The sequence below is a fragment of the Rhododendron vialii genome, chromosome 3a, assembly GCF_030253575.1.
Source record: "Rhododendron vialii isolate Sample 1 chromosome 3a, ASM3025357v1".
Lineage (NCBI taxonomy): Eukaryota > Viridiplantae > Streptophyta > Magnoliopsida > Ericales > Ericaceae > Rhododendron > Rhododendron vialii.
Genome location: NC_080559.1, coordinates 26897572 through 26914409, shown reverse-complemented (window position 1 = coordinate 26914409; position 16838 = coordinate 26897572). Strand labels below are relative to the sequence as shown.

The following is a 16838-nucleotide window of genomic DNA, read 5'->3' as shown; positions in this document are numbered from 1 at the left end:
TAAACAAAAACAAGGATTAATTCTCTCTCAAAGAGGGGGGAAAAAAAGAAAAAGAAAACCATAGGGTGAAAAGGCAATAATAATGTGGACTGTATGAGCCTATGACTAGGTATTCGATATGTTCCCATTTGCTATGTGATAAAAGTGAATTGAGTCTGAGTATCACATTTTGGGTATTATATGATGTGTCACCAATGTACTGATAAAATGTGCATCATTTGTCATCTAGTGGAGCATATTATACAAATGTAATAGTGACACCTAGAATGTGGAACTCAAATATGGTCATTCCAGCAGTGCTAAAATATTAACACTCTCCTTAAAACAAATTCGCCGTCTCATCGAGGGTTTTGAGGGGGCAATCGGCGTCCGTCTTCCTGGATAAAATGACTAGACCATGGTAACCAAAACACCATCGAAAACCACCTTGGAGACCAAACTTACGTCTGCCTCTCTCTCGCACAAAGAACAACACTCGGAATATTTGCCTGTTATGTATCAAAATCCTGTGTGGACCACAGAAACGAGATTAGAATAGGTAACCAAACGTCACTTTTGAGTTGGTCCCAGAATCAATACAAAGAAAACTGCTAGAACGATTGCAGGGATTAATTCATCCATAAACCAGACATGATGAGAACATTAACGAGTCACAACCGTTGGGGCCTTTGAGCCGCACCGTCTACTTACAATGAGCGAACGAGAGACTCGTCTCTTCGGTTGCCTCGGAAGACCCACCGAATGCCCAACTTCATTCACATAAAATTTCTTTGTTTTAATTATATAAATTGAGTCCTTCACATAAAAAAGGGGAACAAAAAACAAAAAAACATTATTCCTATCTAATATAATCATTACGATTAATGGTACTTACAAAGAAACATTATTACAATTACTTTATGTCCGTGTAACCCTACCATTGCGATTTCTACGGGGAATAGAGACGGTCACCTAACGTACCTAAACAAAATATTCAAATTCCTATTTCATTGTCATTTACTTTTTTCCCATAGGCCCACAGACTAACGGCTTGTAGGTCTGGAGTCAATAAAAATGATGATGTGTTCTCTATCTAGGTTTTGGAGTAGGGTTAAATTAATGGTTTGGTAGTTTCGGGACAGCTTGTGCACACCTCGGACTAATTCCTCCGGCTCCTCTCTCAGTCATTTCTCACGTTTAAGCGTGAGGTGGCCCCAAGAGTTGTTGGTAAAATGAATTGAACTTGAGACCTAAGAAGGGAGCAAACGTAAATCCCACGCCAATATCACTTTGCCAACCCCTTGGAGGTTTATGTTTTGCGTTTTATCTTCGCTGATGTTAAAAAATATTTTTAAATGGGAAATCTTCAAGGCCACCAGGAAAAAAAAAAAGCTCCTTAATTGTAGAGGTCGTGAGTTGGAATTATTTATGAGGACTACGAAATATGAAATGATTTCAAAGAATTAAGCTCATTCTTGGTGTAATATGTTAACTATTTTCCTTTTTTAAACAGGAAAAGAAGACATGGTAAAGAACTCTTTACAATAAGGGAATGCCTAAGAAGCTTTTTATTTATTTGTTTATTTATTTTGTAATGAGTGTTGCTAATGTCAAAACTGTAGTGTATAAAATAAAACTTTTGTACCATGTGTAGGTGAATGATTTCATTTACTCTTCACGTAAAAAGCTCACACTTTTGGATTACTAAAATGAGGTACTATAATATTTTGAGCAATTTTAATAAATAAATAAAAATTGTATCCACACAACTAGGACTACCCGAGGTATCCAAGGGTCAAATTTACCATGCCATGACTAGTCTAAGGGTGGGTGGATCTTTTTAAATCCTACCCCCTCCTAATGCCTACACCGATTTCCCGGTCACAAAACACATCTTGGGTTTATATCTTCTGTTCGGTTTGAATTTTGATAGAGATTTTTGAAATTAATGAGTGGAGAAAGATAAATAGACAATTTATTGAAGACCGCGCCCATAAATTTTGAAACCCCAAAACGAACTAACTAACAAGGCCGTCATGCCCAAGTCACAGAACAAATAGGAGTAAATATTTAGCTACCTTTTCTTCTTCTTATTTTTTATTAGTGTATGTATGTATATATATATATATATAGGAATTTTCAAGTGAGGGATCCCTCATTTTGTTAAAATGAGGGACTTTTATTTTCCAATCAAATTTTGAAAATCCGAACCGTTTAATGTGTGCAGAACGTAATTTTAAAGGTCCCCGCGAGAAATTAGTAAAAAAAATGACCGGGAAGGGCATCATCCAAGCAGTTTTTTTTGAACCGTTCAATGAAAACTGCTCGGATGAAGCCCTTCCCGGTCATTTTTTTTGCTGATTTCTCACGGGGACCCTTAAAATCACGTTCTGATCACTTTGAGCGGCTCGGATCATCGAAATTCAATTGGGAAGGAGAGTCCCTCATTTTATTAAAATGAGGGATCCCTCACCGGAACCTAACTCTATATATATACGGAACGGTTCAATGGACACCCTAAAAAAACACCTAAAAAAACACCCATAATCTCAATCTCATAGTTCCCGATCAAATTTTTATGATCCAAACCGTTCAATGTGTGCAGAATGTGATTTTAAGAGTACCCGCAAGAAATTAGCAAAAAAAATGACCGGGAAAGGTTTGATTTGAGCAGTTTTTATTTGAACCGTTCAATAAAAAACTGTTCGAAACTGTTCGGATGAAGTCCTTCCCGGTCATTTTTTTTGCTGATTTCTCACGGGTACCCTTAAAATCACGTTCTGATCACATTGAGCGGCTCGGATCATCAAAATTTAATCCGGAACTATGGGGTGTTTTTTTAGGTGTTTTTTTAGGTGTCCCCGGAACCGCCCCGATATATATATATATATATCGAATCCATTTCAAGCCCATCTGACAGCCTACTGTGACTTTGAGAAAGAGAAATTGGGCCTCGACTGGGTTGGGCCTCCCCTAAGCAATAGCCTGCCTGCGAGGGAACTGGGACTATTTGGATTGGAGCAAACCAGTAAGTAATCCCATGTTCTAGCGGCAAGGCCCATTAATCCCATCCAAGGGAGAAGAAAAAAAATACAGGAAAAAAAACAACTTGAAATAAATTAAAATTTCTTGTCTAGTCGAAATATAGATCTAGAATGTCCATTTTAGAGGATTATTTTAGGGAGAATTTTTGAGAAGTCCACTATAGCATGTTTCGAATCTCACTAGTCCACTTCTAAAGTTCTTAATCCTTCTAATCCACTAATAATTTCAATGACAAAACTATCCTATGTAAAAGAAACAAGAGTTTTATTTGGCTAACGCAAAAAATATATTTTTTCATTTTTTTCGATTTTGTTGCCATCACATATCTACCACACCCACCACCTCCGCCGCCACCACCATAGCCAACAGACCATCGATCGGCGCTCGCCACCTAGGCGACAAGCTTATCTCTCTTGAGTTCTTTCTTTGTTCTTCTTGTTTTTGAGTTGTTCTTGAGTTCTTGTGTTCTTTAAGAAACTCATCCTAGGCCGCCACTAAATCACCACTCGACCACCCTTTTGATTCAAAAAGTTTAAGTAGTTTAGTCAAGAACTAGTTTCGAGAAAAACTTTTTCTTTCGAAGCTACTGGAAGCTCACCGTATGAAGTTACTCCGTCCGACGTACTTACTTTTCCGTAGCTGTACCTACCGCCAAGAAGAACGGTAGAATACCTCTACTTACTTACTCTACGTATATTGTATATTGTTTATATATCGAAATGCATGAAAGTATTCGTATTTTGATCTTAGGATGGTTATGAGCATGTATGCGTGATTGTTTGTTTGTTACATGATAAAGCATAAGTCGTCTCTACTCCAAAGGCGTCCGTACATGTGGCGCTATGCTTTATGTTGTGAACTATGTGTTTGAATATGACTACGTGGAGTTAGGAAGAATGACATGGTATCAATAACATATAATTGGACAATCTTACTAGTTTAGTTTCAAGATTACAATGAATGATTTATGATCACTTACGTGAAAAGTCCTACCGTGGAGTCTATGCATGAAAACGGGACACAGAAATTGAGAAAGTTAGAAACATGACACCTAGGGTGTGTTAATGACAAGACATGTTTGAAACCGCAATGTGGTCGGACTTGGTAGCCCATTGTATGTATGGAAACCGCGATGTGGCCGGACTTGGTAGCCCATCATGTGGATTGTGAAAACCGCAATGTGGCCAGACTTGGTAGCCCATTATACGTATAGAAATTGCGATGCGGCCGGACTTAGTAGCCCATCGTGTGGATTGCGAAAACCGCAATGTAGCCGGACTGAGTAGCCCATTGTGAACATTGCCAATGGGGCGGGACGTGGTAGCCTCATTGGTAATAAGGCTTGGTTATCCGCGGAGAGAAGCCAATGCAAAGTTTTGTGTGTCAATGAGAATCCGATGCGGCAGAATCATTGTGAGGATATTTGGGAACCCCTTAACATATATGTTATACGTGACAAAAATTTCTTCCCCCCCCCCCCCCCCCCCCCCCCTGATTTTGAGCCCTTCCTTTCTTGGACTCGGTACATCTTAACATATAAGGTTATCTGTCACAATCTGCGTTCTTGTCTTATATTTGGTACTACATCAACAAAAGTGCTCATATAATCTTATATGTCTCAATCTGTCATCTGTACGTTATCAAAAACGAAGATAAATTTAAGACATATAAGGTTATCTATTGATATCCGTATTTTTTGCCAACACAAGCATATATAATATTATATTTGTATATCCGAATTTTGTATCATGCCAAATATGTTCTCTACATGTTGAAAAAGTGCACATATAAACTTATATGTCACAGTCTGCATTCTTGCGTCATATTTGATAATACATTAACAAAAGTGCACATATAATTTTATATGTCCCAATCTGTTCTAGGTACGTTATCAAAATCTTGCATTGCTCCCAGTCCAACCATAGCCATGTCTTCATAATCAGTCTGCAATGCACCAATATCCAACTTTTCTCACAATTTCCTGCAAGAAAGTGTTGATACGTGTACACTAATGAGGAGAGAAATGTATTTGAAATAACGTCTTCTTACTTGCCAGGGTAGCTCAATGGTTTAGACCATCTCCAGGGATTGCGTATCTATTGTGTTATTTTATTTTTAGCACAACAAAGTACATCTTGCATACATAAGTACCAACAAGCAAAAGGATAAGATGATAATAGTTTCACCACAGACAACCTGAAGCAAGATGTCCTAAAGATGAATTGCATGATGATGGCTACCTTAACAATGCATTTGGATGGTGTGAAAGAGTAACTCTTTCCCACCATTTTAAGGGAAGGTACCAATATAAACTCATCTTTATCCCCCTTTCCCCTCTAACTCTATCCAGATGAGTGATTTGGTGAGGAATTATAATCATTTCTAATGAAATCACTCAATCCGAAGGGGGTGTAATATATATATATATAACCATGAAGTTACCTTCTTCGTCTAAAAAGTACACAATTATGATTCAACGAAAAAATTATTATTAAAGAGGGAAAAAGTTCAATTTTTTCAAAACTTTTTCCAACTTTTCTCTATATTTTTATATTCTTTCAATTTCTTTAATTTCTATAATGACGATTAATTATTTCCAAGAAATAAACAAAAAGCTGAAATAATCCACTAAACAGCAATTACACCAAATAGTTGATAGAATAATTAATTTTGTCTAAACCCACCCTAACTATAACGGATAAAGAGCTAATTCCCCGATTCTTCATTAAAATTACACTAAGCATTTCTCGACTTGTTTAAACACGTTTTTCAAAATCTTGTTTTCACATATTTGAAAAACTGAACAGATGAAGCATTAAGTTGTGTTGAAGATGAGTGATTTTTTTCAAAAGGAGGATGAAATTGGAGAGGAAGCGATCGGAGTCGAGGTTGTTGTTGTTGTCATTAGAAGAAGACAAAAACCCTTCCGATTGCATTAGTAGTATATGCTACTGTCGAAATCACGGTGGCTGATCATGGACCCCGCACCTTCCGACGATGTCGCCGTCGTCACCCCGCTGTTTCCTCCGCTAATTACGCCTTCGTAGTGGCGGCGCTTGTGCCCTCCCAACGCTTGCCCTGTCAGAAAACACTTGTGGCATATCGAGCACTCGTGCATCCGCCCACCGCTCATGGTGGCAACCCTTTCGGAAGTGGTGGTGGTGGTAGAGCTATCAACCCATTTAACGTAATGCGATGGATGTGGTTTACAGGGGGATTCTTTGACGTATAAGGTTATTGGGGAGAGAGAGAGGGAGAGAGGAGGCTGTGCTCCAGATTTATTTTTGATCTAGGGTTTCTCTTTATATGACAGCTTATATAGAAGGGTATTTTTGTCATGGTTTAATTTCTTTTTTGAAAGAAGTGGACTTAAGGCCTTACTAAACTATATTAGTGGACTAGAGGGATTACAAATATTAGAAGTGGACTAACTGGGTTAGGTCATCCACAGTGGTATAATAAAAAAATGATAACCAAAACTTAACACATCAGCTTTTGATTATTCATTTAAGAGGTTGCTAAGCTTAACAATGGTCACTTTTAGTCCATAACCAAAATAAAGGGGTCAACTACAATTTCAATATCTCTCTCTCTCTCTCTCTCTCTCTCTCTCTCTCTCTCTCTCTGTGTGTGTGTGTGTTTCCCGCCATTCACTTCCCTCCATTTATGGTTTTTTTGGGCAAAAATATATCGATTTCCTCTTTTAATTTTGGGAAAAAATCGATGACTTTCTTCCCTCCTATTATGAATTTTTTTTGGGGAGAAAAAATAGAAATGGAAAGGAAGAGTGAAATACCATAATCTAGCAACGATGAGTTGATCAATATTAGATGATTGAGAGATATGAGTTTCACTTTTGGAGGGAAAGAAAGAGAAACAGTTTGTGGGTGAACTGAAAAAAGATATAGAGTTGGCGAAGAAAAGAAGAAGAAAATACCAGTTGAAACACGTGTGTATACAAACTTTGAAACTAGTTAACTTATTTGATATGGGGTTCATAAATTTTGATTATTGAAAAAGGTTGTTAGTTTTGGTTATCCAAAACCTAAAATTTGATTATTTCTAAGGATGTTGCTAAGTTTTATTATACCATTGTGAGCCATTTTTTTGCACCAACATTGTTAACGTTAAAAACAATTGACTTTTGATTATACCACTGATGGCCTTACAAGTTCTCCATAGTGGACCCTAGACCAATTTTTAAAGCTGGGAGGATAAACAAAATATTAAAAAATAATTTTCATTTTTGAAATATCCTGATATACTATTTTTTGTAACTTTTATCCTGTATTAGCCAAGAATCAAGAGCAATTACGAAAGACCAAAATTGCAATATTAGCTAAAGAAAAAAGAAGAAGGAAAAATCACGTTACAAACCCATCACAGTTCATCTAAAATGATTTTCTTAAAGATAGTCGGTAGAAGTGATGTTTTGTTGTTCGTTTTGTCAATTTTTTTCGAGATTAGTCATTCGTCTCAATTAGAGAAATCAGAACAACATAGAAATATGAACTGAGATTCAAAAAAATTCAGATAAGATGACACTACAAACAATAAACACACTATTTCAAATTCGTAGCAATTTTTGTTTTCTTTTAGTCGAATTTTTATGAACTATATATATAAAAGTTTAGGCCCAAGGACCCTGAGGCCCAAGCACGAGAATAATTTAGGCCCATCAGAGCGAGCCATTGTTCGTTCGTTTTCCACTGTGGATGGCCATTGTTCGTTCGTTTTCCAGTTCGATCTATACTATACTCTGTGTGTGTGTGTGTGTGTGTGTGAGAGAGAGAGAGAGATCATGCCCCCTCGCTCGGCGACTCGTAAGAAGTCGACGCCGGCGTCGGCGAAGGCAAAGAAATCGACGCTAAAATCGAAACAATCGGTCGTCGAATCGACTCCGGTCGATCAGGAAAAAAACGTAGAATTAGCAATCAAAGGCGAAGAATTGGAAGCCACCACGGAGGACAGTTCTTGTAACAATCAACGAGAAGGGGTGTCTGCTGCGGTCAACGACGGAGAAGGCGAACAGGCGGTGACCGGCGTCGGGAAAATCAACCCAGGATTTGTTGACGCGAATCCTGGGTTCGGACCGATGGTAAAGGAGGGAGCAGTTGAGGAAGAGAGAGACGTGAAAGGTGTGAAGGGAGATCAAATAAAGGTGACGGTTGAGAGCTTTGTAGAGGGTGGAGAGAGAGTGGAGAGTGTTGAGAGAGAGGGCGGGCACGAGAAGAATGATAATGTATACGCGGCTGAAGGAACGGAGAAATGTGACAATGCAGCTGAGGGTGAACAGATTGAGGGAAGAGATGGCGATTATGGTGGAGTGCAACTGGCTATTATTCCAGGTAATAGAGTCACTCCTTATACTAGCAGTTCACTGGTTAGTTTGAAGTTTGAATTAATTTTATTTCGCATGTACCGAAATCGATAATGGGTGAAAGCAACGTTGTCAAACCACAATAAGTATGTGTATCGTTATTAGTAGTTGAATCACTCCTTGCAAGTAGATTGATAATGCATATGCTTAGGGCCAACCCAAGGTATTTGGATGCCCAAGGCTTGTTTTAAGAATGGTTCCCTAAACGCTTGATAATTTTTACAGAAAAAAAAAAAACAGTCAGAGAAAGCCAAAACTATAGTATTAAATCCCCTTGACTAATACATACATACATATATATATATATATATATATATATATATATATATATATATATACACACGGGGCGGTTTCAGGGACACCCAAAAAAATACCTCATAGTTCTCGATCAAATTTTGATGATCCGAGCCGCTCAATGTGATCAGAACGTGATTTTAAGGGTACCCGTAAGAAATCAACAAAAAAAATGACCGGGAAGGGTTTGATCCGAACAGTTTCGAACAATTTTTTATTGAACGGTTCAAATAAAAACTGCTCAAATCAAGCCTTTTCCGGTCATTTTTTTTGCTAATTTCTCGTGAACACCCTGAAAATCACATTCTGTACACATTGAACGGTTCGGATCATAAAAATTTGATCGAGAACTATGAGATTGAGATTTTGAGTGTTTTTTTAGGTGTTTTTTTGGGTATCCCTTGAACCGTGTATATATATATATATATATATATATATATATATATATATATATATATATATATATATATGAGAAATTTCCCTTCAAAACATTTTAATCCAATTGAGCCTTTGCTCTGTCGATGTAGGACAAACAAGTTACAAAACAAAGCCTCCCACCTATAGTCCCACATTGCTAGTTGAAGGAAACAACGAAGGCAAAGAATCTTTTATAAGTAGGAAGTCCTCATGTCTCAGTATCAATGCTCAAGAGACTCCTTGCTTCTGAAATTTGAACTGGGCCTTTCCTAAAAAGAGTCCTACCCAACCCAAATACTAAAAAAAATTAGGGTGCCCCAAAAATTGGGCATCTTGGGGATGCCCAAGGCCCAGGCCTTGTGCCTGGGCCGGCTCTGCATATGCAGCGGACATAACAGAGAGATGTGACAATGCAACTGAGGAGAATGGAGCAGGGGGTGAACAGAATGAGGGAAGAGATGGCGATAACGATGGAATTGGAACTCAATTGGCTACTATTCCAGGTAATAGAATCACTCCTTACTAGCAGTTGACTGGTTATTTGGAAGTTTGAGTTAAGCTTATTGCAATTGTATTGTATTATTATTAGATAATGGGTGAAAGCAAGGTTGTCAAAACGGGATAAGTATGCGTGTATCTTTTTTTGTCATCTTATGCATCGTACCAGTATATGTATAAATGAACATTAACAAATGTAAATGTAAGGTTGAAAACAGTTATAACCAATATACAACAACAACAACAAAACCCATATAGTCCCCAATCATCGGGGGTTTGGGCAGGGAGGATTGGAGACAGATTTAACCTTTGGCAATATGCACAAAGTGGCTGCTCTCAAACTGTCACTGAAACAGTGGTCCCCCCTATACCTGTTTTGCTGCGGAACCATGCCCCCAAATCAAAGCCGAATAGCATTAGAGAGGGTAGGCCTAGAGACCCAATTCAATTTATGTGCACATTACCATACTTCCTTCATTGATAGTTAGTCCAGAGCATCGGTATGCACAATTGTTATAACCAATATAACATACCTATTGCAGATTGACCAAAACTTTGATGATATAAAAATTTGCTATCCCATATAACATGTTCTAATATGAAAGAGTATTGCGTATGTAGCACCGGGACACGTGACACAACAAGGATACGACACAAACACTCTGACACGTGAATTTTTAAAAAATGGAGGACACAACACGATAGGGGACACGTTTTAAAAAGCATAAATTTATACTATCACATGAAGAAAAAGTAAAACAATTGCGGTTCTAATTGTAAATACGCAACACCACATATACGTTACCTTATAACCATCATCATATCATTCATAAAAGTATTTCGACTAAAAGCATTTGATCATTTGTGTGCCTTTTTTACCAATAAACCATCATCTGTCACCCAAGAAATATGACTTCCCTAAGTTTTAATTAGATCCTACTATTTTTTTTTATCAACTCCGACTTGTTTTCCAAGTGTCCGAGAGTGTTCGGAGCATTTTAAAGTATCCCCGGAGTGTCCAAATGGAAAACATTGATAAAAAAACTAAGACACTTGGAAATGAGTGTCGGACACGTGTCCGGAGAGTGTCAGTGTCCGACAAGTGTTCGATGTTAGATTTCTTGGAGGGTTCCAACCTAAAACCAATTGGCAATAGGTGGAGTAACCTCTAGAATTTATTAACCAAGCTTGGGTGGCTTAGATGAACGATGTGGGACAAGTCTAACACTTCCCCTCACGTGCAGCTCGGATGCACGTGGAGGTGACAGACCAGGAGCTGACTGACTAACTGACTTGGGCGACAGAGATGACTGAGACTTTCCCACGCGAGGTGAGGCCACCCAAGACCTAGCTCTGATACCATGTTAGATTTCTTGGAGGGTTCCATCCTAAAACCAATTGGCAATAGGTGGAGTAACCTCTAGAATTTATTAACTAAGCTTGGGTGGCTTAGATGAGCGATGTGGGACAAGTCTAACATTCGACACCGGTACGTGACCTCTGATGAAGTGTCCGTGCTACATATTAATCGCAGCATCATGGATCATGCAAGAATGTTTTCTTAAACACAAGATAAGATATGGTCAGAGATACGTATCAACTTCACCTGTATTTTTATGTTGAGGAATGCGGATCGATTTTACCTCTAAATGAATTGAATTATTGCATACGTATCAAGTACTTGCAGGGTTTTGACAACACTGGGTGAAAGAGAATGTTAAGATTACCACCTACAGAGTACGTATAGGAGGGTTACTGTTACGGTTATTGATACAATGCTATTATTGTTTGTTACAAGTTTTAGCAGGAGACTTCCTGTCATCTCTCCTGCTCGGAGCTTTTTGGTCCCTATTAATTCAAATGGAGCTTCTTGGGGTTTAGACAGTAGTCAAGCGTTTCTAGACTAGCTGGTTGTCCATGTGAATCCTATCTGTTTAGCTTTATAGTTTAACTCTTACTGGATTCGAAGTTTGTGCTTGCTTGCTAGTGATGCTGTTTCTCAGATTTCTATTTCACTCCTTGTGACTTTGTCTGGAATTCCCTGGTTTACAATGTTCAGGCTCATTGTTGATGATAACTAGTTGTTATAGTTGCAGAACTGTACTCGAGTAACAAAAGAATTGCTGCTGCTCAAATTGGTGATGCTAAGGCAATTGGTGACAAAAACAGTGCTCTTGTTATATATGAGTGCGGGGATGGGAAAGCAGGGGATGAGGTGGGTGGAATGCATGATACTAGGGATAGTGAGGAAGATGACATGGTAGGCAACGAAGATGAGGAACACACTTCTGTATTTTTCGATAATCATTTTATTGAGAGGAGAAAGGAAAAGAATTTACAAATTTTTATTGGAAGGCTAGATAAAGGGGCTGTTGAGGATGATCTGATCAAAGTCTTTGGGAAGTTTGGCGAAATAAGATCCGTTAGGTTAGCAAGGAATCCGACTACAAATCGGAGCAAAGGATATGCATTTATAAAATATGCAACTGTTGAGCAAGCCAAAGATGCTCTGTCTGCATTTAAGGACGGGATCCAGGTTTAAATTCTTCCTTTTATTATTCTTATGTCGGAAATGTAATAATGAAGACTGTGTTCCTCTGTATGTTAATTTGAGATAGCAATAACATGGTCTTTTCGGTTGGTAAGGTTGGAGGCAAGCATGCTAAGATATCAGCGAGCCAGGACAATGATACACTTTACATGGGCAACATTTGCAAATTATGGACAAAAGAGCGTGTAAGCTTTGAATTTATCTACTGCTTTTCATGTGCACGTCATGATGTTTCTGGCTTATTTATGTGGTCATGAACTCCATGTAATACTTTGCAATTGTGTTGTCTTCATGTATTGAGGGATTTACTTTTGGTGGTTGTCATTTCTTTTTCACCCAAATTATTGCCCCCTTTCCCTCGAAAGGTACTGGAAGCATTGAAAAGCTATGGGATTGAGGATATTGAGGAGATACATTTGCCAAATGACCCTCAGAAAGAAGGGAAGATCAGAGGATTTGCTCTTCTGGAGTTCAGCACCCACTCAGATGCGTTAGCAGCATTTCAACGACTAAGAAAACCAGATGCAGTCTTTGGTCGTGATAGAAGTGCTAAGGTTGCTTTTGCACAAACCCCAATGCATCCTAACGAGGAAGTTCTGTCTCAGGTTAGAAATCTGAGTCTGCTTTTGCTTACTGAACGTCATAATTTCCTAAATATTTGCTAGCAAAGCTTGTGCTAGTGCCTTTGGCCTTGAAACTTGCTTGGGTGCAAGTCAAGAGTGGGAGATGTTACACGGTCTTGGGTAGAACTCAACCCCAAAAGCTAGCTACTGAAGTGAGGGTGCCCACACTCCTATATTCTTCATATTACTTTGGTACCCAAGCAATGTCACCCTCCCTCACACCAAACGTGCTCACTCGGCACCCTACCCATCATTGGCATACTTGGCTTTGATACCATGGTACACGGTCTTGGGTAGAACTCATCCCCAAAAGCTAGCTTTTGGAGTGAGAGTGCCCTGACGCTTATATTCTTCATATTACTTTGGTACCCAAGCGATGTGGGACTCTACTTCACACCCTCCCTCACGCCCAGCGTGCTCACCTGCTGCGTATAGGCCAGAGACATGCACCCTACCCATCCTTGGCATATCCGGCTTTGAAACAATGTTAGACGGTCTTGGATAGAACTCAACCCCAAAAGCTAGCTATTGAAGTGAGGGTTCCCTGACGCTTATATTCTTCATATTTCTTTGGTACCCAAGCGATGTGGGACTTCGCTTCACAGGAGGGGCTTTTATTTGTTAAATAAAATCATGTCGTTGTGGGAAGGTTTCCATCTTTTTAATGAGTTTAACCAATAATCGATCACATAAAACCTGCACTAATCCATTTTTGTCCCTAGTCACTGTGACAAGGTTCAAGGTTTCAAGAATGACTTGCCAAAAATCTAACCTGTTTGGAAAGGGCCCGTGTAGTCCATATCAAACCTTGACACCTTCCGTGACTTCGGTCAGGAGCAAGTACCTTAAGTATTCGGCGGGGGGGGGGGGGGGGGGGGGGGGGGGGGTGGAGTGTGGTGGTGGTGGTGTTGTTGTGCAGACCTATGTACAAAATGTGGTGCAAGTGGATAGATACATTGGGAGGTATTATGGCAATATACTTCCATAAGATAGTTAAGCTTACAAATTGATGACACTAAATTTGTGGCTGAAGTAAAGGAAACAATTTGATGATATTAAATTTAGTAGTAGTTTTGCCTGCACAAGGTTATGCCATTTGTAGGAGAATATATAATTGCTACCATATTTCTGCAACTTAATTGGTTTAATCCTTGGAAGTGTATTAATGGCAATTACTAAATTTTCCTTCTTTTAGGTTAAGACTGTCTATGTGGAAGGCCTAACTGATGCTTGGAATGAACGGAAACTAAAAGAAAACTACAAACAGTTTGGTGAGGTTGTGAAAGTTAAGTTATCTCGGAATCTAGGCACCAGACGCAAGGATTATGGCTTTGTAACATTTTCTTCTAGAGAAAGTGCCCTGGCTTGCATCGAAGGGATTAATAATGGTTGTATTGGAGAAGGAGATGTGAAGGTAGTGAAGTGTTCTTCCTTGCTTTCTCCTCTTGTATTTGTTTAGGAAAACAGTGGTCTTACTACAGTTTCTTCAGGTTAAGGCTAGCATTGCAATGCCTCATTCTAAGGGGCGGCTACAAAAGCAAGGTATTCGTGGTGGATTCAAGGTTACGGGATTCGCAGAAGGCCCATCAACAAAAGAAGAGAGTGGAAGAGAAAACAAAGCTGTATCTCCAAAGATGGAAGGTCATGCAAAGTCTAAAAAAGCAAAAAAGAAGGCAAAGATGCTGGCTGAAGAAAAGGGAAAGGCTCTTTGCAAGCCGGAAATTGATGGAAGTGGTAAACCAAATAAACACCAGACTGTCACTGACGATCAATTTGTTCGACCATCATCCAAGTTAGAAAAGAGAAGTCGCAAGAGAAAGAGTCTGCACTCTCAGGTTGAGGGCCGTGGGAAGACAGGAGCTGACCATGGTCATAATGACAAGCGATTAAAGAGGCAAATGGGTACAAGTCTTGTAGTGGATTACGTAAGCTACCCATTTAGATGCTTTTATATGAGGTTCTGAAAATTGAGTTTTCTAACCTGAATATGCAGGCAACAAGGGGGGCAGGAAAACCAATGATTCGAGGAAGCCAAAGAGACATCTGCATGGTAGGAAAGGGTCAAACTATGGTGCAGATTCCATCAAATACAGAAATCCAAGTGTACCTGGATTAGATACATCTTCTGTTAGTCACCAGAGTCATGCCTACGCCACCACCATGTCTGGATCTAAAAGGCCCTATGCCGATATGGTAAGTTATACTTATTTCTCATTCATCAGTGTTTCAATTTTCCATTTTCTGCTTTGAAAGTGTGGGATGGTTTTGTTCCAGGAGCCACACGCTGGGTACCTTGAGCCTGTTGCTCAGAAGCAAGTCCAAAGAATTTCAGGGTACATTGAATCTCCTTTTACAATGCACTATCAACCTCTTGCAGGATACCAAGAAAGTTCAGTTGTGACACAAAGCCAACCTCAAACAGGATACCATGAACCTGTTCGTGTAAAATACAGTGTACCTCATGTAGAGTATCTTGTACCCGGTGTTGGAACTTATGGCCAACCTCCCGCTGGATACCTTGAACCTGCTGTTGGAAGACAAAGTCGAACACATGCAGTATATTCTGAATCTGCTGTTCCAAATTACAGTCATGATCCATACTTGAGAAGGTTTTTTAGATTAGCAATTTATTGTTCCACTTTGAGTTCTAATTTTGCTGCTTCGATTGACATAATTGTACTTGTCTTGTTGACAGAGGTGGTGAACAGGATCTCCATGCCAGTAGTCACTCTGCATATGGGTCAGGTATTGTGTTGGCTCCATTTGTTGCTGTCTTTCATTTTCACCACGCACAGACCAGTAAATTGTTGTGTTGTGTTTTTTTTGTAGGATATTCTCTTCCACCTTCCTATGTTCCAAGTTACCCCTATGTTGGATATGAGGTCTCTCTCTCTCTCTCTCTCTCTCTCTCTCTCTCATACCCCCACACCCACCCAACCATGTGCACATGTTCACGCGGCATTTAATTTCATTGCTACTGCATAGCATATGTGCGCACAGGTATGCCTAATCTCAAACAAAAGAGCCCATGTCCTTGATTGTTGACTTTTGAGGAATTTGGGGCAATCTAAACCAGAACTTGTGAAGTCCACTGAAACAATAGCTAAATGTAGCGAGGCTGGTCTCAAGTTTTGGGTCTTCGCTTCCATTTTATTATATGATAAACTGTACATTCAAAGGAGTCTTCTTTTGTCTTGGTTTGTAATTGAAAACATACACAGTGGATATGTTTGATCTCAAAGTCCTCATATTGCACTTCTCCAACAAGTCCAAAATAAAGCGTTTTTGTTTTTCCCGCTTGTCATCAAAGCTTTCGGATTTTACAATTGTTCTCGCCCCCAGAAAATTTGAAAATTAATTAGTATGTTTTTATGGTCGAAGGTTGGTCTTTCAAGCCCAACCTGTTCACTGGATGTGCCGGCTGCTAATCAAATATTATTAACTTGTTACTGCATGCAGGGTGGTAGCAGTGTTAGTGGTCATTACCAAAGCAGTGGAGGAGCACACCTACCTCGAAGGGCATACTACTAGGCGAAAACAAGAGAGAGATGCGGAGTTTTTAACTTTTCTCAACTCTCAAGAAACCTGTTCTTGGATCTCTCTCTCTCTCTCTCTCTCTCTCTCTCTCTCTCTCTCTCTCTCTCTCTCTCCTGGTTTCATATAATCTTTGTCAACGCAACTCAATCAACATGTAAATTCTTTATACACAACAATAACAATACCCATTTAATCTACATGTATAAAGTGATTGCTCTAAGAAAGGTCTACAACTGAAATAGTAGCCTGGTATCTCCCATATACCTCCAAAAGTCAAGGAACTCAAGGGGCATTATGCCGTAGAACCATGGCTTCAACCCCCGGATGGGTATATATCGGAAAACAACTTACGGGCCATTGGACAGTAAATCATTTTATGGCCAAAGAGGTAAAAGATTTCCCCAAGAAAATCATTTTGGGGGCTTTCAACAACCAAACATTGGAAATCATCTAAAATGTTATTGGCAAGAATATTTTATGGGCAAACAAACAGAGCCGCAATGCTTGCAATTGT

The 16838-nt window shown here is 39.3% G+C and overlaps 1 protein-coding gene and 1 non-coding gene across 7 annotated transcripts; one reads left to right on the top strand and one right to left on the bottom strand.

Moving 5' to 3' along the window:
- The first annotated feature begins 7731 nt into the window (after positions 1-7731).
- Positions 7732-16548, top strand: LOC131319115 (uncharacterized). 6 transcript variants are annotated; one of them, XM_058349239.1, is made up of 12 exons: positions 7732-8372; positions 9532-9618; positions 11710-12149; positions 12260-12349; positions 12530-12769; positions 13983-14201; positions 14278-14689; positions 14781-14980; positions 15062-15396; positions 15483-15532; positions 15617-15669; positions 16247-16548. In XM_058349239.1, exons 1-12 carry the CDS (start codon positions 7826-7828, stop codon positions 16316-16318), a joined length of 2745 nt encoding a protein of 914 aa, XP_058205222.1. In that variant the 5' UTR covers positions 7732-7825; the 3' UTR covers positions 16319-16548. The 6 variants fall into 6 exon arrangements, with proteins under 6 accessions (XP_058205222.1, XP_058205220.1, XP_058205221.1 ...); XM_058349237.1 differs by having other exon boundaries at positions 11704-12149; XM_058349238.1 differs by having other exon boundaries at positions 7732-8380; positions 9540-9618.
- Positions 9986-10093, bottom strand: LOC131321469 (small nucleolar RNA snoR100). Its single transcript, XR_009198514.1, has one exon. It is a non-coding gene; the product is annotated as a small nucleolar RNA snoR100 (small nucleolar RNA).
- Positions 16549-16838: the final 290 nt, after the last annotated feature.